At 38.5% G+C, this 25,322-nt stretch overlaps 1 protein-coding gene across 1 annotated transcript in view; it reads right to left on the bottom strand.

Annotated features, from left to right (window-relative positions):
* The window catches only part of dnah5 (dynein, axonemal, heavy chain 5), a 97,952-nt gene that overhangs the window by 7,308 nt on the left and 65,322 nt on the right, over positions 1-25,322 (bottom strand). The window contains exons 67-82 of the mRNA XM_059338345.1: positions 24,340-24,477; positions 22,495-22,630; positions 21,859-22,040; positions 21,052-21,186; positions 19,799-19,954; positions 17,262-17,444; positions 15,557-15,661; positions 15,182-15,320; positions 14,606-14,720; positions 12,821-13,011; positions 11,150-11,271; positions 8,597-8,746; positions 6,954-7,199; positions 6,513-6,732; positions 4,885-5,090; positions 3,742-3,945 (exon numbers count right to left, since the gene is read on the bottom strand). Coding sequence (XP_059194328.1) covers positions 3,742-3,945; positions 4,885-5,090; positions 6,513-6,732; positions 6,954-7,199; positions 8,597-8,746; positions 11,150-11,271; positions 12,821-13,011; positions 14,606-14,720; positions 15,182-15,320; positions 15,557-15,661; positions 17,262-17,444; positions 19,799-19,954; positions 21,052-21,186; positions 21,859-22,040; positions 22,495-22,630; positions 24,340-24,477 — 2,628 coding nt within the window. The remainder of the gene's footprint in view (positions 1-3,741; positions 3,946-4,884; positions 5,091-6,512; positions 6,733-6,953; positions 7,200-8,596; positions 8,747-11,149; positions 11,272-12,820; positions 13,012-14,605; positions 14,721-15,181; positions 15,321-15,556; positions 15,662-17,261; positions 17,445-19,798; positions 19,955-21,051; positions 21,187-21,858; positions 22,041-22,494; positions 22,631-24,339; positions 24,478-25,322) is intronic.

Genomic DNA, 25,322 nt, shown 5'->3' with positions numbered 1-25,322 from the left:
GCTTGTGTGAGGGCCCTAGTGCCCCATGGAGCAGCTTATCACCTCACACTGAGCTGGCAGAAACATGCTGGCACAGCTTATGGGAGAAGCAGTCTCCAACAATTTGAAATAGATTTGTTGTGCTGCCTTTTTTTTTTTTACTTTTACTTCTTTTTACCTCTGTTTCAAATACATATTTCCCTTGTACTGCGCTGCTCTTTTGGTCACTGCTAAGCCACTGTTGGCCAGGCTAAAGAATAGACAGCCAAGTGTCTCCTTTGATACAAACAGTGTGACCAGCTGCTTCTTTTCACCCTCGAGTGAAGAGCTTCACTGTGAGGGTGTAACACGTGGGAGATTCATGATATCCCTCCCAGTCCAATGGTGCACGCATCTGACCAACTTGTATGTAATGCAGTGCAGTCTGCAATGACACTTCCCTGCTGCCCACCCATAAACATTGCCAATTGTGCTCAGTGGGTTTGCAACCAAGCCAAAAGTTCAACTGCTGGGAATTCTGCTTTTGTCTCTATGGTGATGGGTAGATAAGACAACAACACTTTGTTGTGCTGCACAAATTACTGGAGACCTTTGTTGTATCTCTCTCTACATGTTGTTATCTTTTTACCATAACCATCTATTAAATGCATAACAGGCAGAAAATTATATTAAACCGTTTCACTACTGAGAAAATGCACTTAGTGACTCTGAAGCAGTCAGTACCAATTTTCCAGCTGGCCTCATAGTAGGTATATAATTTGATAATGCGGAAGTATGCCCTCACTGACATAATGGTTAATTATTTCTAAGAGGTCAGGTTGCGTTAAGAAATCCACAGAAATACCTGAGTACATTCTGATTCACCAGTTTATTTAAACTGAACAACTGCTGACCTACTAAGGGTTATATAGCTGTCATTTATGACATTTTAATTGGGGTAAATCTGGGGTTTTGGATTATCAGGACCAAAGTTATTCTAATAAGGATATTTGAATTTTAAAAGTGACTGAAGAAGTGAGCTGATGTCAAATCAAAGGTAGCAAGTAGAAACTGTTCTGCTTTAGTTGACTCAAAGACAAAGACACCTTGCACTAAGCATTTTTCTCAAAGACACGGAGACTGGCAGTCTGATTCTGCAGTGTGACTAATGAGGTTTCTTATAAAAATGGAAAATTAAACAAACTTACTTTGTAATGACTGCACAAAGCTTTATTATGATCAACAACGTCATGTAAGCAAAGGCACTCAAAACCAAAGATAGATCCACTATGGTGCAAGCTTTATTATATTTTGGAAAAACCTTTCTTTGCCTTCAACACATCAAGAATGGTGTAATGTTGTGAAACTGCAATTAGCACACAGAAAATAGAGTTTCATCTGTGCATGTTAGCAGGTTTCTCAAACACCATGTTATGTCTATTGGCAGAATCAGACTGTCTTGTTTATATATCATCAGATTTATTCTGTTCTCTTTATTTGTTGACTGAGAACAGCTAAGAGTTTGCGCTGGGGAAATAAAGACCCTTGTGATGTATGTCGTCATCGGCTTAGTCTATTCATCCAACATCCTTCACGCTGTGCAATCAAACACAGTCAAACATCAGGAGAGAGCCAGGCTAATACACAGAGAAAAATGGGAGGTGATGAACAGAGAGTCACTATGTTCTGGACAGAATAGCCTTTGTCCCTCGCTGTGGTCATTTATTTCCTCTTAGGGGAATTTTAGCTTTGTTCCTGTCCGTCTGCATTTAATTTAAATGTGCAGAAGTGTGGATGCACACAAACACACACAGGGAAAAAATTGTGAACACGTGTGTGTATCTGTGTGTGCATGGTATGTGTTTTTGAATGTTATGCGTGCATGCTTTAATGCGTGTGTGTTCTCCAAGGCTGTGTTTGTCATTCTCTATTTGAGAGGCGGTGCAGAGGAATAAGCTTGCAGAGCCTGGCAGCCCTGAGCATCCATCATAATGAAACTAGCTTTAATGAAACTAGCTCAGGAACTGCCCCTGGACATACACACACAGGCACACACACTCACACTCACACATACACACACACACACACACACTATGAGGGGTATTTTATGCCAGCACACTATACTTAAACGCCTAAAACACGTCGCCTGTGCCAGCATAAAGTCTGATTAATAGGCGTGCTTACAGACACGCGTATTGCGAGTACACCAGATGACATGGGTGACGGGTGAAAAGTGCCACGAGCGAACGTAGTGGACGCCTGTGTGTGTGTGTAACGCGTGTACGTTAACAGTGTGTTACTCTGTGTAACATTTCAGCTGTTACACAGAGTCTCAGCTTCATATGGTATTGTTTATAAGAAAGCACAATTTATAGATGAACTCCAAGCCCCCACAGAGCTGTCAGGATATTTCTATTATTTTCAGGCCAGTTTTTATTTTCTTGTTAACGAAATCTCTCTCTCTCTCTCTCTCTCTCTCTCTCTCTCTCTCTCTCTCTCTCTCTCTCTCTCTCTCTCTCTAGGTTTGATTGATATCGAATTGATATTTAATGATAGCAAGGGTGAAAGGGATAATTAAAATAATTTCAGCTACTTAAAAATAGTAGGCTAATAGTAAAGTGCAACGCTCACAGCCAGTTCCCAGCTTCGCGCGCGGACACACAGTTCATTACGCACCAGCTGTAATTAGGTAGGTTTACCTGCCTGCAGAAGCCGTAATCGCTGTCACCCCTGAATATTAAGTAGCCATGCGGACCTATCTAATGAATATTCAGTAGCCATGTGGACAGCAGTCCGTTCACAATATGATTCCATCGGACCTTATATCTACACTGTTTAACCCAATTCGGCACTTATGCACAGTCCCATTATGTTTTACAGACATTCGTAGTTAACTAATGAGGTAAAACATTTTGTTTAAGCTGCATTTTGCTGACTTTCACTCCTAAAACAGGCTAATTAAGCCTCCGGTTTTGGCCGGAAAAACGTTAAGTTTATCTGGTACGTACGAGATAGTCTTTCTCTTCATCTATAAGTTGTGCTTTCTTATAAACAATACCATATGAAGATGAGACTCTGTGTAACAGCTGAACTGTTATAGGCTTACACGCGTTACACACACACACAGGCGTCCACTACGTTCGCTGGTGGCACTTTTCACCCGTCACCCATGTTATCTGGTGTACTCGCAATACGCGTGTCTGTACGCCTATGTAGAATTGTACTTAACAGTCACGCGGGTCTTCATGTCACGTATTTGAGGCGTAGTTCACCCGTCACGCAGCCGTCACGTAGGCGTATGCGCAACAACGCGTGTACAGCGTCTGCGTGACGCCTGCGTGTCGCCTGTCTGTCCATTGAAAGTGAATGGAATTTACACGCGCACGTTAGACGTTTGATGTCATCGCATAGGCGCTGTACACGCGTTTTAGTATAGTGTGCTGGCATAAAATGCCCCTCATACACACACACACACACACACACACACACACACACACACACACACACACATCCACCAGTTAAGCACACAAGCACACTGATAAATCATACATAATCTGTAATAAAAATGAGCACACTTGCATTTTATCTCAAAATAACAAATAGCAGTCTGTGTTTGGATGTGACGAGAGCACAGTGTGTGAGCGTCCTGCAGAATCCTCATATCTTTAGTGTTACTCTCTTTCACTGTTTGTGATCAAACTAAATCAGCAATATCACTTGACAGGTGCAGAAGTTTAAGATATGGATGGCTGGTCAGTCATCATCCACCCGAATGTGACTCACCTGAATGTATGTCAGATACTGGTCAACATTGGAGCATTTTGGGATGCTGTAGCCTTTGTAGAAGTTAAAGGAAGGTCCAAACATGTCCTCACTGAACCAAACTTTGGCAAAGGTGTTGAGGAGGCGCTTGTCATAATCGTCAGTCACACGGCCGCCGTATTGAATCTCTCCGATCATGTATCGCACTGTGGTCCATGACACACCCTGAGGAGACATAAAACAGTGATATACAAGATGATGACAGATACAATTTGACTGGAAATACTTTGGAGAATGTAGACTGCATTCTCTCATACTCTCCCTGAGGGACATCTTCCATTTTTTTTTGTTTTTAAACAATTAAATTACAAGCTTCTAAAATACATGATGCATTCTTGTTACATTCTGCACAAGGTGTATGTTTTATTGATCTGATAGACTACATTACAGTGTATTAGTTTGTTTTCTTTTTTAGTACATGATGTTTCTTTTGGTCAAATTTTAATACTACAGATGTTTTTTTTCTGCTCAATGAGAAACTGGAGATAACCTGTGTGATCCTGAGAGCATTTTAAACTACACCGTGAAAGTCAACACAATTTGTACTGAATCTTACTGCAATACTTCTTCATTTTTATTTGTTCAGGCTTTTGATTAATTGTTTTGGGTCTACTATGGTTGTTTAAATTGCTATTGTTTTGGTCTTTTAAAACTTGTATGTACATTTTTTATGTTATGTATATGATTTTTATGTGAAGCACTTTGTGACTTCTGTCTGTGAAAGGTGCTATATAAATAAAGTTTACTTACTTACTTACTTACTTACTTACTTACTTAAACAATTTAAATGCACAAAATACATATTCAACTGCTGTGTATTGGTTCTACTTTATTCAGTCATGGCAACACTGTCTATAGTAGCATACCTTGTTTTTCATACACACCAACCTCCAGTTTTGTATTTATTAATCATTTTTTTGTTGCCCTTATTTTACTGCTTTGAATGATAGATATAAGTGCTAGAGGCTACTGTAAAATTGAGTAAAATGCTTTGTATGCATGAGCACATTTGGTCAATAAAGTTGATTCTGATTAAAGATATGTTTGTTCACCTAGAAGTGTACACTGTACTTTGCTCAGCACTTGAGAAGCGTCACCTCCTACCTTTTTAATGTCCATGTCATCGAGGTGGTTCTGAACAAACTGGACTGTGGCGTTGAAGTCGGCCTGGTTGAACTCGTACGGGATGTTCCATCCCAGTGGCCCATACTTTCTCCTCTCCTGTACTGTGCTGTGGAGAAATGCCACCCCATAGAGCATCGGCTTCCATTGCACCATGTTACTGACATCCAAAAGGTCCTGGTTTATACCTGGTGAGGGAAACATGGATGATCACATGAGCAGCTTCAACAGGAGAATAGAAGTTACAGAAAATCATCGTGATTCTATCAGCTCTGCAAAGCAAAGCCTTCCATCTACAAAAAATGTTACAACGAACTTAGAAATCATGAATACAAATATCAGTGCAGTTTTCCCTTACACAGACAAAATATAAAAGCAATATAAAAATAGCTTTTTAGGGAACAAATGTCATTTAAATATTTGCTGAGTGATCTTTTTTTTTTTTTTAAAGCTGGTTGTTATCCTTTTAAGATGTAGCAATTACAGATGTGACACACATTACTGCATGCATACTTTTAACTTAACATAATGCAAGTTTGCAATTATCTTTTGGGAAATTTCTGACAATGTCTCAAAGGGGCTTTTCTGAGCTCTAATGAAATTGGGAAATCTTGCCGAGCTCAGGAGGATAACAGTGTGGTGAAGTGATTTTAAGCTCCAGCTGAAATTCCCACGTTTACTCTACAAAATAATTAACAGAAAATATCAGTGGCAATTATCATTGAAACCAACTATAGGATTTCCAAAATGACTGATGAATAATTCTGTGATATCCACCGATTATGCAGTCCCATGTGCAATCCAAATGGTTCAGTCTTAACATAAGAAACTAACAAAACAATCACTGCTTTGAACGAAAACAGGCAAAATCTGTACGACCTGAAAATTGAGTATCATATTGAATATACTGCAAGAAATGTCATTTTTAAATGCAGTTAGGAGTTTAAGAGTTGAAGACAAACATAAATCCAGTCTCACAATCGCCCTCCAGGAGCCCCACATATGCTTTTTCCTTCCAGGCAAAGACAGCTGGTTTATACATACTAAATATCTCTTTCTCCCTCTTTGAATTTAAACACACACCACATGTTTTAAGTTGTTAAAAAATTCACAAACCTCACAGGCGTTTTGTATATCAGTGTAAAATACACTGAATAAAACAGCAGTTGTTTATGATCTTTTCTGCTGACTCTTCCCTGGATATATTCATTATTGAAGCTGTTTGTGTGTGTGTTTGTGTGTGTGTGTGTGTGTGTGTGTGTGTCCACAAATGAGATGTTCACACATCAAGAACAATAAGACATGTTCTAAATGCTCAGCACTGTGTTACGTCTTCTATCTGGTTCACATAGACACACACGTCTGATCCTGTAATAATAAACTGAGGATCAATTTGTTGACATTTTACTTTATTTCCACCATATTTATTCCCAGCAACATTTTCAGACTGGACCATTGTATTGATTCATGATGGGGTGTGTGCAACATTTTAATACAGCTTTCACATTCTCCACTCGCTCAGTAAAATAAATGATAGATGAAGAACTCTGGACATTCGATTAATTGTGTTTGACTTTAAGCCAAACTGAACAGAACCAAACTGGCCTCACCTCCATAGGTCCTCTTAAGCCCCGCCTTGAGGCCCTGTGGTGGCTCGTTGGTGAACTTGATTGACATCTGCAGTAGGGTGATTGGGAAATGTCTGTGGACCTCTGTTGTCATCCAAAGGCGGAAGCTGTCGTGGACAAAGTCTGTCTCTGTCACCGTGTCCATTAGCTCATCCATGAAGTCCAGACCCAGGTGGCAGTTCTGGAGTAAGGCCCAGCCACCCTGGGGATGAATAATAAGATAATAAAGCTTTGTTTATAGTTTGTGTGAACAGCGAACCCTGAAAAGGTTAGTCCGCCTGTAAGGTATCAGAGAGCCTGAAGACATTTTAGAAACAAAGAAAGAGCGCCTTCCTGTCTCGTTCAATATATTCCATGAAACAACTGTGCTGCTGCTGCATGGAATGATGCAAAAATAGCAGTAAGCTCACACCACTGACTCACATTAGCCATGGTCTGCTGCAGAAGCTTGCGGGCGTGGACCTCTTGTCCTTGTCCCATGGAAACATATCGGGTCTCAATCTTCAGCCTTTTTCCTAGCGCGATGATAGAGTCAGTGGGATCCGAGCCCATTGACAGGAAGCAGATGAGGGGCGTTCGCGGGTCTGATTCCTCCCATGTCTTCTCCAAGTCGAGAATAACCCCTTCGGTGTACTTCTCACCCATTGCATCCATTATGTATTTACGGGCCTGGGGAGAAGGGGACAGTAATGAGGCAAAGTAGACATGTTTGTTTACTGCTTCATAATGCAGGCCAAGTTGAAACTAAATATTGAAATACATTTACTTTCTGGAAGGCTGGGAACTGAGTGTATAGTTCAAAGTGGGTTTTTTTCCATGGCTTACTCTTTTCAGTCAACAGTGAAGACTGCTGCCAGAGGTCAGACAGGGACAACTGCTGGATTGTTTGTGAGTGCAACTAAATAAATTCCACTCCAAGGCTCGTCTGCAGTGGACCAAAAAACTACCCATCAGTACGAAGTGAGTGTCCATTAGCCATTGTAGATATTCAGGCTCAGTGAAGATTCAGAGAGAAAGCTGTTTCACTAAATGTATTCCACTTTTCCCTTTAAGGATAGACTTGGCCAAGGGAGATATCACTGTAGATTAGGAGATTTTTAGACTCTTACTTTTCGCTGACCCAAGTCTCATTAATACAAGAAAACCAGCATCTCTTTTCCAACCCTGATCCATCAATTGAGTAAGAACATACTGCTTTAGGATTCTCTGCTGTATTTGTTTCATGGGAATTCATTCATTTGAACTTAAGTTACAGTATGATTGCGTAAGACTGCTGAAAATCAGTAACTTAGCAACTGTGGGGATTGGACTTACACTATCTATACTGTTCATTATGAAAGAAGAAACAAATTAATTGTGATAAGGCTGACTGTGATTGTGTGAAATTTGATTGTGAACCAGCATAGCTTTGTGTTCAGGACATCAGAGCAAATACACAGATGTGTCTCTTCTAAATAAGGTTATAATAGTTTTGGATTTTTCATTAGTTTTAGTTTTAATTTCGTTGTGAATTTTTGTCTTCAAATTCAGTTAGTTTTAGTTAGTTTTTAGAGTGAGTTTTCTAGTTTTAGTTTAGTTTTTATTTTTTGAAAATGCTTAGTTTTAGTTTAGTTTTTATTAGTTTAAGTGTTAGTTTTAGTTTTTTGGTAATGGGCTATACGTTGGGTGCCAGGTTCAAAGAGGTAATAATAAATTTTGCCTTTATTTCCTTTGGTTTATCCATCTCAGCCCCAATAAGGTTATTAACTCTTACAGTTCCGAGTGTTTTGAATTTTGGTTCAAGTGTAGACAGTCTCAGTAAACATATTTACCATGTGTTGCATGTTCAAATAGAAACACTGAATTATGAATGAAAAAAGTTGACCAAAACGAAAACTAAGGACATTTTCACTATAATTTTAGTTAGTTTTAATTAGTTTTGTAACCACACAATACAGTTTCAGTTAGTTATCGTTGTTTAAAAAACTCTAGTTTTTATTTTTATTTCAGTTAACGAAAATGTTTTTTCAATTCTAGTTTTCGTTATTTCGTTAGTTTTCGTTAACTATAATAACCTTGCTTCTAACCTGTGCGATGGTCCTGTCAGGACACCAGCAGCGTATGAGGAGCAGGCGTCTAAAACAGTCGAGAGCCTGGTCGTAGGAGTTTGGCACCACTTCCTCCTCTGGGGCCTCCTTATCGAACCATGCCTTCCACTGCTTCTCATTACGACTTATCTGAAAGAGATGTGTAAACAATGCTGACACAGGGACACACAGGCAGGTCCTTTCACCTGACAACCTTTCATTGCTCCCCATTACATCAAATCTGGACAGAAGGACAAGATCTTAGAAAAAATTCTACACATGCAGACACACGCAGGCAAGCACAGAGTGATCGTCAAAGCAGCACCAGAATTAAATCTATCAATAGTCAAGCTAAGATCTAGAGTACCCTACGTTTCTGTTAAATATTGAAATGTATTCACTGTGCACTCTCCTAGTTGCACACCACAAATTGTCCAAATCATCCTAATGCGCTTAAGGAACATGATTAACATGCGGCTTTCTGTACTTTCTGTACCTGCACAGCATATCTCGGTGTTGATTGTTATTATTTTTGTCTTTTCTTTGTTTCTCCAAAACTTACACAACAAGAAAACACAGGCTGTTCCTAATCACTTCACAAAAAACACAGACTGACACATCATGTAATGCATCATGTAACTCAGATAATTATAAACATGAGGTCCTGAATTGATGCTTGTTGCACTGTGCTTAGCGCAAATTGCCTGGAAAGCAGTTTGTATTGAATCCATTTAAAACACCATGTACTTTCAAGATGTCATAATAATGCTTAATAGCACAACATATGCATATAAGTGTACTGTGACATCACATAGCCTGCTAATCACTGTGTTTACATGCATGCAGGAAACCAGTTTACTGGGGAAAAATGAGGTTAAAGCAGGAAATCAGAGATTGTGCTTACAGTGCATGCACCACAATAAACTGGTTACTGTATAACTGTTATTTACATGCAGCTGGCCCGTAATCAGGTTTACCCTTGATCAGCTTTTTGAAACCCTGTCATGTATTAGTGATATGTAATGCAGTTAAACAGCCTGAAGTGTTTAGCATTAGGACAGATGACAGGACGTGGAAAGGACGTGGACAGGATGTTGAATTTTACAAATCTAATGTTTAGCTGTTAAACCAACTGACTGGACATAATAATTCTTTCTTCTCCTTTAGTAAGTAAATTAGTAGTTATTTTTGATTTAAGTTTGATTTTAGGATTAATGTTTTCACTAATAATACCTTTCCTGTCTGAATTCACGAATAATGCATATGCAGAAACCTGTTAGAAACCCAGTAAAATCAGATACATGGACCGGAAATCTTGTCTCTCTAACAAAAAAAAAACCCTTCCTATTTACATGATGTTTAGCAAATCAGCTTAAAACAGAAAGCTGACAGTTTCTTCAGGGAATTTACATCGTCATTATATCTGCTTTACTTAAAGCTTGAAGTTATGTTTTGATTGAATGACTCTGTGGGTCATTTTGAAACGAATTGTGTCCTCTTTAATGACTATTTATTTAGGAAAGTGAAGCAACCACCTGCTTTGCATTCATATAGTATAGCAGATTCACAACTGAGAGCTTCTTGTCTTTGTCTAATAGCCACCAAGCAGCTCCACTTCATTTAAGCGCTTCAGTGCTTTTCTGAAGAGCACATTAACAGTAGTTGCTGATAGAGGAGAGAATGTTACACATTTATGTCTCGCAAATGTCTGGCTTGGGATTTTAGTGAACTTCTTGAACAACAAAGCTAACATGGTTGCTTAAATCTGATGTTTGTGTGTAGTATGTGTGAAAATCTGCATTGTGTGTGTTGTACAGTTTGTCTGTAGGCTGAAGACAGAGTCAGAAAGGGTGACTTCTGTGATTTTTGTCTCTCTATTCTCGGTGGACTGCCATCACAATCCTGCCCTCGCCTTGTTCTTCTGGGAAGACTGATTTCATTAAACAAAGAACTCTTAATCCACTTCTCCCTGTTCCCCTTCCACACAAAAATGCACGTGTATTTGTGCGTGTGAGGGAATACAAGGGTGCTCACACACATTCATTTGTGTGTGTGTGTGTGTGTGTGTGTGTGTGTGTGTACGTACATTTGCTCTGCCAAAAGTAATTGACTGGAAGTTTCTCCAAACTAAACTCATTTCACAGAGCACTGAGCTTTTACCTCCATGGGAGCCACCAGGCTGTCAGTCACCCACAAGAGTGTGTGTACTTATGTGTAAGTGACAGTCCATCGTGATGAGTGTGTCTGTATGTGTGTGTGTGTGTGTGTGTGTGTGTGTGTGTGTGTGTGTGTGTGTATGTGCATAAAAGAGAGAGATGAAGCGAGACATGATGAGACTGATATTGACATGCTTACTAGAGCAAAGGAAAGCTGTGAAAAATATTTAATAAGCACCTAGAGACCAGGATAGGTGTGTGTGAGGAACACATGACAGATGAGCACCACTATCTGCACTAGACAAAAGTCTAAGCTAAAGAAGGGTATCATACAACTCAGGGCATCATATTTGTGTGTGTGTGTGTGTGTGTGTGTGTGTGTGTGTGTGTGTTGTACCTGATCCAGTATATCAGAGAACTGCCACAGCTTGCTGAGCTCTACAAGATTGAGCCAGGTCATATCAAGGATCCATTTAGCTGGTTTCTGAGGGCAGGCCTTTAGGTCCAGGGATGCACCTCCTTGATCACACACGTGCACATTGGCAGATACACACAAACAAGAAGTGCCAATGAGAAATAAAATGTTTGCACAAAATATTATATTTAAATGCAAAAAATGAGCAGGATCAGTGCTTTAAATACATGCAAATGTGAAAACACAACCTTGAAAAATATACACAAAAGTCATACTGAGTCAATGTTCAGCAGGTTGGAGCTAACAGATGGTGAAGCTGCATGCTTGTAGCAGACTGTCTGTTCTGGCCTTGCCAGTTGCTATAGCTGGCTTTTATCCCTGCGGTAAGGAGCGCTCCATATTTCTGATTCAGTGAACTGCTACAATACCAATATGTTTGAAATTTGTGTGGACCTTGTGATTCGGTGCAAAAAAACCTTTCTGGAAAGTAAATGAAAGACAACACCTACAGAAAGTAGATGGCAATTTTAGTGCAACTTCATCAAAGGGCCTTGAGGCTGTTTAGAGGTGAATCATAGCTGTATAACAACACTTGTAGCTTCTCTTCTCTGTATGTTGTGATTTGAAGGCAGTCTCTATGGACACAGGTTTTCGGTATGCCAGTGTATGTTCTGTGGCTCAAAATCCTATTTATTCTAAGTACTGACACAACAAATCAGTTTCAGAATATGAGACATAACAGACTTATGAATATAACACAGGTGAAGAATCAGAGAGCCAAAGAAACATTTTCTTCCTAATTCCGTCTTTATTCAAATAGTACTCCTGGTTTTACAGCAGCTTAACTCTAATACTGTCAATACTTTATTTTGAAATATTCAGTATAGTTCAGTTGATTTTGTTTCAGTAATGGCTTACTAAAACTCAGCTGAGATGTTTCAAATTCACCACTATTGGACTTGATAACAAAACCACATGTTTCACATGTGAATTAGTATTTCTCGAGTGTTTCTGTATCAGACATAATATCAGCATCAATTAGTATTTTGAGTTGTCCTGAGAACCATGCTGGCAAGAAATACCAAGAAATAAAGCAAAAGTAACTGCACCAAGAGCGATTCATTCAAAAGAAATGAATTGCTACATTTTCTTTGTACAGTGTTCTTTTGTCTTCATGGTACAATTGTAGCAGGAATAGTGATGAACCAGAGACTGGACCTCCCAGACATATGTTTTTTTTTTTAACAACGATCACTTGACACACATCAACTGCACTCAGGTGATCTCCATTTCACTAACTGAGACACTGCTGCATCAACTAGCTGGAACTTTGTTGAATTATTACAGTTACTTTAAAGGGTATGAATACTTTTCACTTTGATATTAAAGAGGGTTTTTTTGCAAATTCTTTTTTTAAAGGCCAAATTATATTGACTATGATTTCATGAGTAAAAGCAACAAAAGGATGAAACATCCAAGGGGTATGAATACTTTTGCAAGGCACTGTATGTAAGAACCTGTTAAATCCAATTTATCTGTGTCACACATAATTCTAAATGCAAAGAAGGCCAGAAGTCAGCTCTCATTTCTCCAAGGTTCACTCATCCTGTCCATGTATGTGCATACTGCACATTATTCACATTTCTCTCTTACCTTTAATGAGTGTGAGAAACTCCTCATGTTTGACCCGGTTGCTCTGCATGTCAATCTTCAGCGTCAACAGCAAAGTGAAGAGGAACTTGTGCTCTTCATACAGGCCCCGTGCTGCATATTTATACACCTCAAAGGTCATAAACTCTATGATGTTGGCAATCCGTTTGCTGGTGATCGGGCTTTTGGAAGACCTGTAGAATTTCATAGCAGAGGCCACAAAGTTTTATTACATTTTCTGCTTATAAGCCTCTTGGAGCTCCAGCTATAATGTCACATTGCCTAAACTAATATTGAGATTACAGCATGGTCAGACTGGAAAACCTTCTGGTTAATGCTTGATTTTGGTTTGTTGACTTGAGCATAAATAGTACTAATTGTGAGGCTCAGGGTGTCTGTAGTGCTTGGTAACAGTAAATTATGCGAACGCTTCTCCAAGCCATTAAGGATAATGGGAAGATGGAGATAATTAGTTGTATGGCATGATGAAAAAAATATTTAAATCCTGGCAATTCCATGGGTAGCTATTAGAAGCAAATATAGAAAACAGACATTCATGATGATTTTAATTTAATGATTTTAATTTGTAAATTGTATTTAAGGAGAGGCTGGTTCATATACAAGAGGCAGAGGCATTGAAATGGAATACCTATTCAATTATAAGTAATTTAATCCAATATCCTGCAACAAAAACTACGTCCATGTAGCTAATTATATTCAATATTTGTTGGTGCTGTGTGAAAGTATTGTAGCAGTCTTATATTGAATTGGACTTGGCTGGTGTGATTCGGAATTCCAAAACACTGTTTGACATGAAGTTCCCATTTCTCTCATTATCTCCTAGATTTTCAACCACACATAACACTACACAGATCTTCACCCGCCCTCCCACACAATGTAAAAAAAATGAAAACTTGTAACATATATAGATCACTAACAACAACATAAACCCTGTACCAAAGGTAGCTTAAAGAGGAGTGCTGTTATTAGAAGATATAAGCAACTAGACAAAGACTAAAAATATATCTTGGCAATTCACTCTTTTCATCATGCTGTTAAAATGTGCTCCGTGTACAATTAGAACATTGCTGATGACATATGGCAGCATCTCTTTCCTGCAGCAGTTACTGCGTGTAAATGTGGAAATAATAGACACGTAATGGGGAAATAATGAGGAAGGTTTTGGGCCACAGATTGGACCTGACTGGGTTTAAAACACTTGAATTATACAGTATGAGCTGTCTGAAGTAAAACATTTTGCCCTTTTATGGGAATGAATATTCTAGGAAAGGGTGACATGGCATCACCTGTGAGTTTTAATCAGTTTCAGTTGCCTAAAAAATGCACCTAGTGGTCCAGCAGCACTAATGCACAATGCCAATAACATAAACAAGACCCCCACTGAGATTTTACAAATCCCAATAGGAGCTGCAACATTTGTGGGCCAGCTTTGGAGGACAAAGGATGACATGGGTGCACATGTGTGAGTAAGTAAGTGTATATGTGGTGAATATGGAACAGCTTGTCTACCTGCACTCTTCAATTAATTTGTAATCGATTTTTGTTAGTTTTTTCTGTGTTTTTTGTTGTTGTTTTTTTGTTTTTTTTAACTGTAATTATGTGTATACATTGTGAAGCACATTGAGTCTGCCTTGTGCATGAAATGCGCTCTATAAATAAAGTTGAATTGAATTGAATTGAATGGAATTGCACAGGATTGCATGCGATTTATGGGTTAAGATGACACTTAACCCTTAAGAGAAAAAAAATGCCTTATAGCATTCTCACCTAGCAAGAGAAAGGTCAAAAAGTCCCAGGAACTGTCTCAGAGAGGTCTGATACATGACGTTCACCATACTCATCTCTGTGATCAGGAAGTACAGGATACTGCCCCTGGTGGCCACTGAAAACACACACAAACACAAAAATTGCTATAGCAACGGCAAAAGAAGCATTCAGTTTATAACCGAGGTGTTTGTTGACGTTCCAGCCTCTTTTTTACAAATAAAAAAAGTGTCTCTTTACAAAAAGCCCTGTCACATACTAGTATGAATTATTATTTAAAAAAATGATTTTAAAAAATGATGATAATGTTGATAAAAATGTCTGTTAACTTTACAATATCTAGCACAGAACTTTTTATTATGAACTCAATCTGTTTTAAAGGGATGTGTGGTGGTGTGTGATGAGCAAATGTTCTCTTGGATAATGTCCATTTTGTCATAGCTGGAGCTGAATTATAAACTGTAAATGAATCAGTTTTGTGTGATTGAACCTGAACTTGGTTGGCACACTGTAACCAACCAGAGTAAATTACCCCCCAAAAATATCAATTCTGTCTTTGAGCCAGTTGTCATGACCTACCAGGTCGGTATTCCTCTCTGGCAGCATTGATCTGGATCTCAGTCTCTGCAGCAATCTGTAGTTTCTGAGTGACCTCTTCAGCTGTGCGCTTGGTGTTGCCAAGGACAATAATCAGACTCTCATCATCCACTAGTGAACCCTATAATGAGACATATTTCCAAGAGTATGTCAGAAGATGAATGGAAATGGAAACATTACCCATGGCTGTAACAGATGTTCATGTGTTACTTTTAAAAAAAAATATTCTTCCATTGGATGACCTCATTTCTGAAAGGTACAAATATAATGTAACTGCAGATTAACATATCTGACACCAACAGTTTTTTTTAATCAAAGAACAGTAAAAAAAATAAAACAGTTGTTGTATTTCTTTGCCTGTGTACTGGTCAGTCGGTATAGGAGGTTGTCCTCTAGTTCCTTCATCTTTCTCTTGTTAGATGTCACATCTTCCAAGAGGTCCGTCCTCTCTTTCTCCAGTTCCTGGTGTCACAAAAACACAAATGACACATAGATTCGTACATACAGGTTACACAACTGTAGCATGGACACAATGACCATTAAAATCAAAACCCTTTACACCCTGGGGAGCATGAATTCAGATAGCAAATCAAATACCCTTTAGATTGTGAAATTCTGGAAGTTGAGGCTTAGAAGATAAAAGTAAAGTACATGTAGGATTGATCTTGTTATCCAGAGCAAATGTCATGGCAGTCTGGTCATTAGCGGACATATGGTCCAACTGACACAGTCATCCAGCCATTAGCAGGGTTAAACAGTCATGTAGTCAAGTACAAGTTACCACTATTGTATGATTGACTGAGATGTTTTAAACCAGTACAGCGTGTACTGTTTTCATCTGCATGAAAAAAAACTAGCTAAACAGCATTTTAGTCTTTTTATGGCACGTTTTTATGAGTTTGAATCTAAATATTGATATTGTGAAAACAACAACAAGAAACATCTCTAATAACAGGACAAATATGATGTCTTTGAGTGCAGTAACATGCAGTACAACTGCTCTGAATTTCAGACACTCCATAAATTAAAGGAAGTGTAGTCCTTCATAGCATGAACCAAAACCGTCATCTACAGCAAACCCATGGGAAATATAAGATTCTTTGAAACTGTGTGTTTGATTTCAAGCCTTAACAGTGTTGAGATTAATATGGCCAAGAAACTGACTGTGACTTGAGCTCATCTTGTCTTTGATATTTTGGGCTATTTTTTTTTTTTTTGTGTTCGATGTCACTATCAAGGTTTTCTCGAGGGCACCCTCTAAATTAGTGCCACCATCATATTACTGCAGTATCAAAAATCATATTCATGATTAATTTGGTCACTATTCAGAAACATTGTTGATGCATTGAACTTTTGTTTTTGATCACCCAGCCCACACACGGGACCTGTGATAGAGTAAAAGCCACTAACTAAATGATGATGTTGGGCTTGATGATGCTGCATGAACTGTGGAGAGGTGGGTTTTACAGCTGAGAAAGTAGCTTTAGTGTCATTATGATTAAATCCATATTTAGTACACAGATAATAAGCCACTTTTCCCGCTGAGCATAAAACCTTCATCTCATGAGCAGCCATTACCAGCAGGACATTGGCCTTCCCACAGTAGCACCAGTCTTTTCACAGTCATAATCAATGCACTGGGTGCATTTATAATGCATTTCTAGTGCCCAGAATGAATGAAGCCTGTGAAACTTCAGATGTGTGTCTTTGTGTGTATATTTGGTAATGGTGCATGTGTGCACTCCTTTTTTCTTGCCGGTTGGATCTTCACACTATCTGTGTCTCAGGGCTGTAATGATTGCAGTGTTCTATATTCAAAGGGTGATAATAACCCCCCAGTTATATTTCCACACAGTTTGTGCTTGCTGGAGAGAGAAAATGAGGTACACAGTGGGGAGGGTTTGGTTAAATGGCCTTGGAGGGCTTTTCAAGGAATTAAGGATCTAAGGCACATCCTTTTCGTGGTAATATACTGAAATTTAAACAAACTAATTAACAATGATGTTATATACATCGTGTATATTTACAGTGGCTACCATTTTCTCTCTGAGAGCAACTCTACCTGTTTCTCTGTCAGGATGACTCTCCCCAGCAGCTGGTCCTCAAGTCCTCTCATGGTCACAGTGAAGTCGATGATAGAGGTTCGGGCACTGATCTCGGGTGTATAAGCTGGGTTAGGCAGCTTGGTGGTCACATACAGCCGGAAGCCTTTCATCACATCCACCTCTTTGTCACCCACTTTGACCTAAAGATAGAGAGAATGAAAAGACACAAATATAAAGACCACAAAGTCAGCTTCACAAGAAACCTAGTGTAAACACATACATAAGTATAACGTAACATGTCACGACAGCCACTAATTTCAGCCTCTGTCTTTGAAATTGTATGAAAAGGCCATACTGACAAAAATGATAAAGGTATCCTGGTGTCAGCCAACACTTTGCAGATGCAGCTGCTGTCAAACATTTCCGGTGTCCGTATATGTTGGTGTAACTTACACCAACATATACAGACTCACACTTACACTGTGTAAGTGTGTGCATGTGCTTGCTTGTGTGCATCTTGTAATTACTCTGATCAGCATTTAATTACTCATGGCAGTATAATTTCTAATTATCCATCTGGCAGTTTGTCCCCGGAGCTGTCGGTCGCAGACACCTTCACTTCCTCCTCACACCAGGATATTAATAGGAATAAAACTCTTCAGGAGATGGTGGGAGGGAGCGTTTACACACCTCTAATCGGACCTCTCAATAGCTAGGGCAGAGACTTCTGGTTTAATGTGCAATCTGCATTACCATAACTTGTGATCACCATACAGTGTGAGTGTGAGAGAGTGTGTGTGTGTGTGTGTGTGTGTGTGTGTGTGTGTGTGTGTTTCCTGCATGTGTTTGTTTGATGCATGTGTGAGACAGAGGGAGGCAGCTGCAGCGTCAGCTGCTGAATAACCAGCATCAGCTGGAGCCAGGAGTTGAGAGGCGATAATAAGACAGAGAGAAATGCCTTGAAGCAGACTCACTCTGCCTCTTTCTTGCAACCTCTTACATTTTGTGTGAATTACTTTTTCTGTGTGTTCATACGTGTGTGTGCTTCAGTGAGAGAGAAGGATCGCCATGAAGAATTCAAAAATCCATTGTTGCTGTAATGTAAAGTGCAATAACTTAGGTTTATGCTTATTTGGATGACAAAAGTAAAAGTACACACGCAGGTTTCGAAAGAACTTTGATTATTGCTAAGCACAGAAAAACACATTAATGTATGCAATAAAAATGTTTTTTTGGAAAGTTCACACCAATTTAATGGCAGAGAGACCAATTTAGAGTGCTTCCTTGTCATGCACAATACTATATTTCCTGTAATACCTAGAATTCACATCCAAAGCTTGTGTCACATGTCTGTCATTTTGGCAAATTAAATTGAAACTAAATTTAAAAAAAAACATTCAGACCATGCTCTGCAATTTTCCAGATTTAAAAATATCCAGTTCAAATAATACATAACAGGAAATGAGGATGCTGAGGCAGAGTGGTCTATTTCTCAGTGTTCAGCCTCAAATGAAATGAGCAAAAGCAAAACATATCTATCAGACTGGAGGCCCAATATTAGATTTAATTTCCCATCAACAGGAAATGTAGTTTCTTAAACCCAGTGAGACCCTCTATAGCTGTAATTGTGTTTAATGAGCCATTAACAACTCATTCATTAGACTGGCCATGGTAGAAATATTAAATGAATTACATTTTTATGTTCATCGATTAAGGTTTCAGTTAAAATTGCTTTAAGTGCTCGTACAATTATCTCATCAATGTGGATATTTGTCTTATAATGCCTTATTTGGTTTTCTGGATATTGAAATATTTTTTCTCATATCACACATAGGTTTTGAAAATACAACACAGCTACCTTAAAAAGCACAGAAACAAATTTCACTTTCAGGAAAAAACACCTTACTAATCACTCCTGCTCCAATTGAATTTTCCATTATTACTATTGATCCCGTCAACTGCAATTTTAACAGCAGTAACTCAATCCAGATAATTATTAAGCTGAATCAATTTGGCAATACATAATGCCTGTAACATGTCTGATATTTTACAATCGTTTAATTAAAGGGACAAAAGTAAATACTCAGGTCTCATGGTTATGTTCGAGAGTGTTAGTAAGTGAAGCAAATAAGAAGCCATTTTGCAGAAAAAAAAACCTGTTTCTGAAAGTCTAAGTTGTGAAATATGTTTTTTGGGTACTGATAGGTATAAAAATAAACTGAAGTAGTGCACTTCTGTCAATGCAGCTCTACGAGATGTATCCATACCTGCAATACAAAAGTCAAAAGAGGCCACAATTTGCATTCAGCACCAGCTGGCATGGCTGGAGAAATCAAAGACCCTTTCCATCTGCAACCAGCACTACCCATGTTGTGAAGGATGAGTGTTCCTGTTTTCGCCTGCCAGAGCTAATCAACCTGTGTCAGGACAGGTGTGACAGTTGGCATGGCAAAGGGGATCTGGCAAAGTACCAGCATGCGAAACACACCTTCCCATTTCACACTCTTCTAACCAAGAAAAATCTGGTACATGAGGGTTATTTCTGCCATGTTACCTTGTAAGTGGAGCCAGTTTTGATGAAGTTTTTTTCAAGGATGTTGTCGAGTGCTGGGTCCAACTCTTCCCCTACATCCTCGATTAAAAGGGGGCGCCCAAGAGACAAGCTGTCCTCCAGATGGTTCTTGAAGTACCTATGGTTCAGTGAGGTAATCTGGGATGAAAATATGAGAGCTTTATTAATATATATGGATATAAAAATTAAATTACAGCTGGAAGCATTTCCTTTTTGGATCCAGCACCTGCATCAGTGGTCACTGGTCAGCTGTAACAAAGTCCCATGTCCACATGTTTTTTTGTCTTTTAACAACAGTCTGGGTTTAATTGAGGTGGACCTTCAAAGTTCTGTGCAACATAAAGAAAATATGATTTGATTCTATTAAAGTTATCACCATATCAATTTACCTCAGCAGCAATCAAATTGTTTCTAGCAGACTGATGAACACATTTGTAAGACAGACAGTGAGAACAATCTGATTCAGTCAAATGAAAGAGATAAATGTTTGACTTCTCCCTAATTCATCCTAAGACAGAAAGACCAACCTTGCCTAGGGAATGTGACTTGTCAAACTAATAACACATCACTTTTAAATATGAGCCATTTTTAGAAAACCTTATAAATATAAATACAGTTGTTTGATGAGGTCACTTATGGAAAGGGTTTAAACCTTCTGGTTGGGGAAATTCGTCTTCAGAACACTCATAATAAGACCGCAGAATGCATTCACTCGACTAAGAGATTGCCCCTAACAGGGCCAGTGACCTTGGCTGGTCTTATTATGTCTGCACAATTCTGCAGTACTTTTTCAAGAAATGGCATGTTGGGCAATGAAAAGGGATTAGGGGCAAACAGTACACTGCAGAGACTGATGACCAAGACATATTATTTCAAGCAATGACAAGATTTTAAATCGAAATCATGCATTACAAAAACTGGCACAGGAGATGAGTAAGGGAAAAATGATTTGATTTCTTAATACATTTGGTAGAAACAGAGGGATAAAAGAAGTAATTATATTGAAATACTGACATAAGGTGGTTGTGGTTTAATTTAAGATTTATGAGTGTTTTTTTTGTTTGTTTGTTTCAATTGAATGTATGTATTTCTACATAAGTGATACATGAGTGTCCCCAAATGTTGTTGCTGTTCTTGCATAATGTTAATAAATAGTAAGGCCTCATTATGAATTAAACAATGTAGCAGCAGTGGGTCACATATTTTAAAGCAACAGAAGACAAAAAGTCCCAAACCTGCATCTCATTCCTAGCCTCTTTGTTCTTGATCCAGATTTTTCCCTGTGTCTGGGGGTCAATAAGGAGAGGGAAGCGAGCAGCTTTGGTGATAATGATGCCGTTCTGAATGGACAGGTCATCATTGGGGAGCCCCTGTAAGACAAATGACTGGTTACGGCACAATCCTGACTTTTATTAATTCCAGCTGATTTATGACTTTATTTTAAAAATTTGACTTAAATGTAACCAATTTTATTTTGCTTTCCAGTGTTTGCTTACAAACTGATTCCAAAAGAATTCGGACACTGTCAAACATAAATAAAAGCAGGAATCAAATCAGTGTATATTTGCAAAAGGGTTAGTAAGTTAAAGTTAGTTAGTGTAAAGTTTATCAATTTGAAAATAAAATATACTGTTTTTATGTGACATGTCAAAAAGTATTAGCATAATACTGCATTCTCTTTTATTTACATTTTAGACAATGTCCAAACTTCTTTGGAATTATTTATTACAATTATTTGACAAAAAATGTGGTTAATTATTAATAATGAAATAACTATTACATTCAGGGCTATAACATCATGAATTCATTGTACAAAAGAAAAAACAACAACAGTGTTTCTCAGAGAAACGTCACTTTTCATTTTATTTTGTGTGATAAATACAAATAAAAACGTCGCTTGTCTAGTTGGCTTGTGCATAAACATGCAATTCTTATCTAGCTATCCCAGATACAGCATAGAATTATCACACTGTGTATACTGCATTCATATGGACTAAAACAGTTGATTTAGTTGGCAGTAATTACTAAAATACATCACTGACCTGTAGGTTCCACTCCCCTACAGTGGGTGAATCAATGAGCAGCTCAGTCAGATTGAGGTTGTTGCCAAATGGAATGCAACGCTGCTTCAACTCCCGCTGCCAATCATTCTGCAGGAGATTACGAAACTCCTGGTTGAAGGGGCCAGAGTATGACAGGAACGCTGTGGCCAGAAGAACGTCACCTGGGACAGAAAGACAAAGAGTTGAAGTCTGAAATACTGGTTATATGTTATTGAATATAAAAAAAAAGTCTGCTAGCACAATCAGAAAACAGCCCATGCTAAGGCAGGTTATGTAAATGCAATAAAAAAGTCCATCCATCCATCCATTTTCCTCCGCTATGCTTAATAATTAGTGGTCAAACTTTACTGTTAGGAGTACATTTGGAATTAAATGTATACTTTGTTTGTAATTACAATAATTAGTATGCATTGCCGGCATTATACATTTAGAATTCAAGATTTACTTATTTTTCTGTTTATCCAATAGAAATAGCGTAAATTCCAGCAACAATGCACAAACCACATAAAAAAACTCTCCTCAGTGTTATTCATAACAGAGCATGTATCATCATTATGTTATGCAGAAACATTTTATTCTATGCCCTAGTTTCTGAAAAGCCAGTTTGAAACCCACCAACAAGGCGTTTTGTTTGGGCTGCAAACTCTTTGCTCTGTTCAGTCCATCTCTCCTTCTCTCCAGCGAGGCCACTGATGAGACTGGATGCTGTCTGCATCTTATGTCTGCAGCGCTCAGCATCCTCCAGCAGGGTCTGATTGGAATGGAGGGCAGACAAACAAGTCAGTGTGTTGATGTGCTGTTTGGCCTACTTGTCTGTCCTTCTAACTGCCTCTTCATCAATCCATCCATCTAACTCTTATTCTCTATACATCTGTGCACATATATACCAATATCAAGTATGTTTTTTGTGGATAAAGAGGGCATTTTCATTTCAGTATTGAAATAATAAAGTTCTTTATGACTAAACTGCAGTAGGTGTGAATGTGTGTGCAGTGTTAGGTAGCTGCCTTTTGCATGCTGGGTAAGGTTTGCAGGCTCAAGAGCCCGATGACCCCTAATGATTGGACAGATGTATTTATATTTTCTTGTGAGTATGTTTACCATATTTGACAGCACCTTAACGTCATTTTTTCTCAATTATCTTTTTATCAGTTGCTTGCTGACAATAAAGAGCCTGTTTGCCCAATAGCAATAATGTCTGTTTCATCAATAAAGACTGTCTGCCCTTCCATCCTCCTCTCTTAATCACAAAATTATAAAAAGAGTCCACATGGATTATTCAGATTTACTAATCAGCAAGTGTTGATGCACAAACTGCTCCATTTACTTCTTGTTATTTAACACAGAACAGAGAGTACGGATGACGAAACACACACACAGCAAAAAAGGTTCCCAAACTTGCACACACCACTAACAGTGTACCAGTGGAGTTGGTTACATTCATTTAAAAGGTTAAACTATGACTCAGGTTGAGTTATTTTCTGATTTTGTTGCAGGTTATTACAGGCTGCATTTAGAAAGACAATCCACCTCTGTGAATCAGTTTGAGTTTATCAAAAGGGCAACTCATTCACTAAAATGTTTGGAAATGTCGGTATTATTGTAATCATAATGTTAAAACATGAATAGGAAGTTAGAGCTTGATGAAAGTTTTTACATTACTTTTTTTAAGTATCACAACCTTGTAATAATGGCATGAGGCTGCACAATAAAAGCTTGAACAAATATGAACAGGTCAAGATACAAATTATAGACTTCATTTAGCTTTTAAGTACAGCCATTCCACACATTTCATTGACCCCCTTTTTTAATTTCTATTTCCATTCATGGATAAAATGCTTAAGGCTGTGCTTATGCAAAAGTATATGGTAAGTGATGAAGAAAAGTAATGTTACTATGAAAGAAGAGGAGAGAGCTGAGACAGGGAATGAAATCTCAACGTTCTATGAAATTATAAATTTAATCAATAAAGCCCAGAGACAAGCTGTGCCAACTATATGAATTCAAACAATCATATTGAACAGAAAATTAATTAAGAGAGCCTGGATCTAAACTGGTGATTCCATTTTCTAAGTATTGCAATTGCATGTGCTATTAAATCTCTGCTGAGCAGAATTAATATTGTAAATTCTCACTATATTACAGGCTTCAGTGGAGGAGGCTAACACTAGATGTCCAGCTGAATGTTATCTGATGTTCGTAAAATTAGTCTTAGAAGAGAAAAAGTTGCAAAAATGTCACCCATTTGTGCAAGGTAGCTCATGCATCAAATATTTTTCACATAAAAGCTAATGGCATAAAAATTTGGAGAATCATCATTAGTCTCACATCTGCATTATATCACATGATCATTTCAGACTCTTCTCAGCACACACTGCTCCTGTTTTTGTTAGGCGAACTGATTCCTATCTTTTTCAATACCATATTAATTTTAGTAAGGAAGTAAGGAAAGCTATTGACCTGTTTCTCCATCATGGCCTTCTCATACTCTGCCTGTACCACATCCAATTCTGCCTGCTTGGCATCCAGTTCAGCCTGAGCCTTCTGAAGGTCCACATTAGCTATGGCCAGACGATTCTGCTGCACTGCCAAGTTAGCCTGAAAAGGAAAGGAAGAGAGGGACAGAGAGCTGTGATGCTTTTATTGCACATAGAACACCTACAGGGTTCGTGGTCAGTTCTCGAGGGAGAGTGCTGAGAAAGACAGAGAACCAGACATAAGATGAAAGAGAAGCAGACCGGATGATATGACAGAAACAGAGAGAGAAAGAGAAAAGGTGGTAAGAGAGAGTGTTTTATTGACAAGACAAATGGGGACAGTTCTCTATATGGAGAGCAAAAGAAAGCATTGCATGGAATGCACTATGAAAAACACAAGAGACTAAATAATAATAAAAAAAAATTGTTAGAGAGATGTTTTGGCTCAAATCAAGCCAGAGTATTGAGATTAAATTGTAGTAGGAAGTTAATATTTGTAGGTAGATTTAAAAGATGCAAAAGAGATATCACAGATGCAGAGGCTCGATTAAGAGTTAAACTGGAGATTCAAGAATAGAAATTTGCAAGCGGAAATGAGGAAGATAGAGAAACTGGAAATAAAGTGACAGAGGGGTGATCAGAAGGGCATGGAAGGAAGAAAGGGAGTCTGAGGCCGACAGAGGGAAAGCTGAGAGGAAATTTTATGGCTAGAGCTTGGCGTGTCAAGAAAGCATTGCAAAAGACAGAGATTTAGAGACAGAGATTTAGAGAAAAGTTGTGAGTATGTAAAATTGCGATTGGGTGGCCTGGGAAAGAGGAAGTCTGCAGAATATTTTAAAATATTAATTGACATCTGAGAGAACTACCCCTGTCTGTCTGTCCAACTGCATCTCTGTCTGACAGTCTGACTGGCCAGCTTAAAGGGAAGCCACCACTGAGCTGGAAACCAGAAAATCAATTTGCCAG

Source organism: Centropristis striata, chromosome 8, assembly GCF_030273125.1.
Source record: "Centropristis striata isolate RG_2023a ecotype Rhode Island chromosome 8, C.striata_1.0, whole genome shotgun sequence".
NCBI lineage: Eukaryota > Metazoa > Chordata > Actinopteri > Perciformes > Serranidae > Centropristis > Centropristis striata.
The sequence above is the reverse complement of the archived record's forward strand: the minus strand, read 5'-3'. Positions and strand labels throughout refer to the sequence as shown.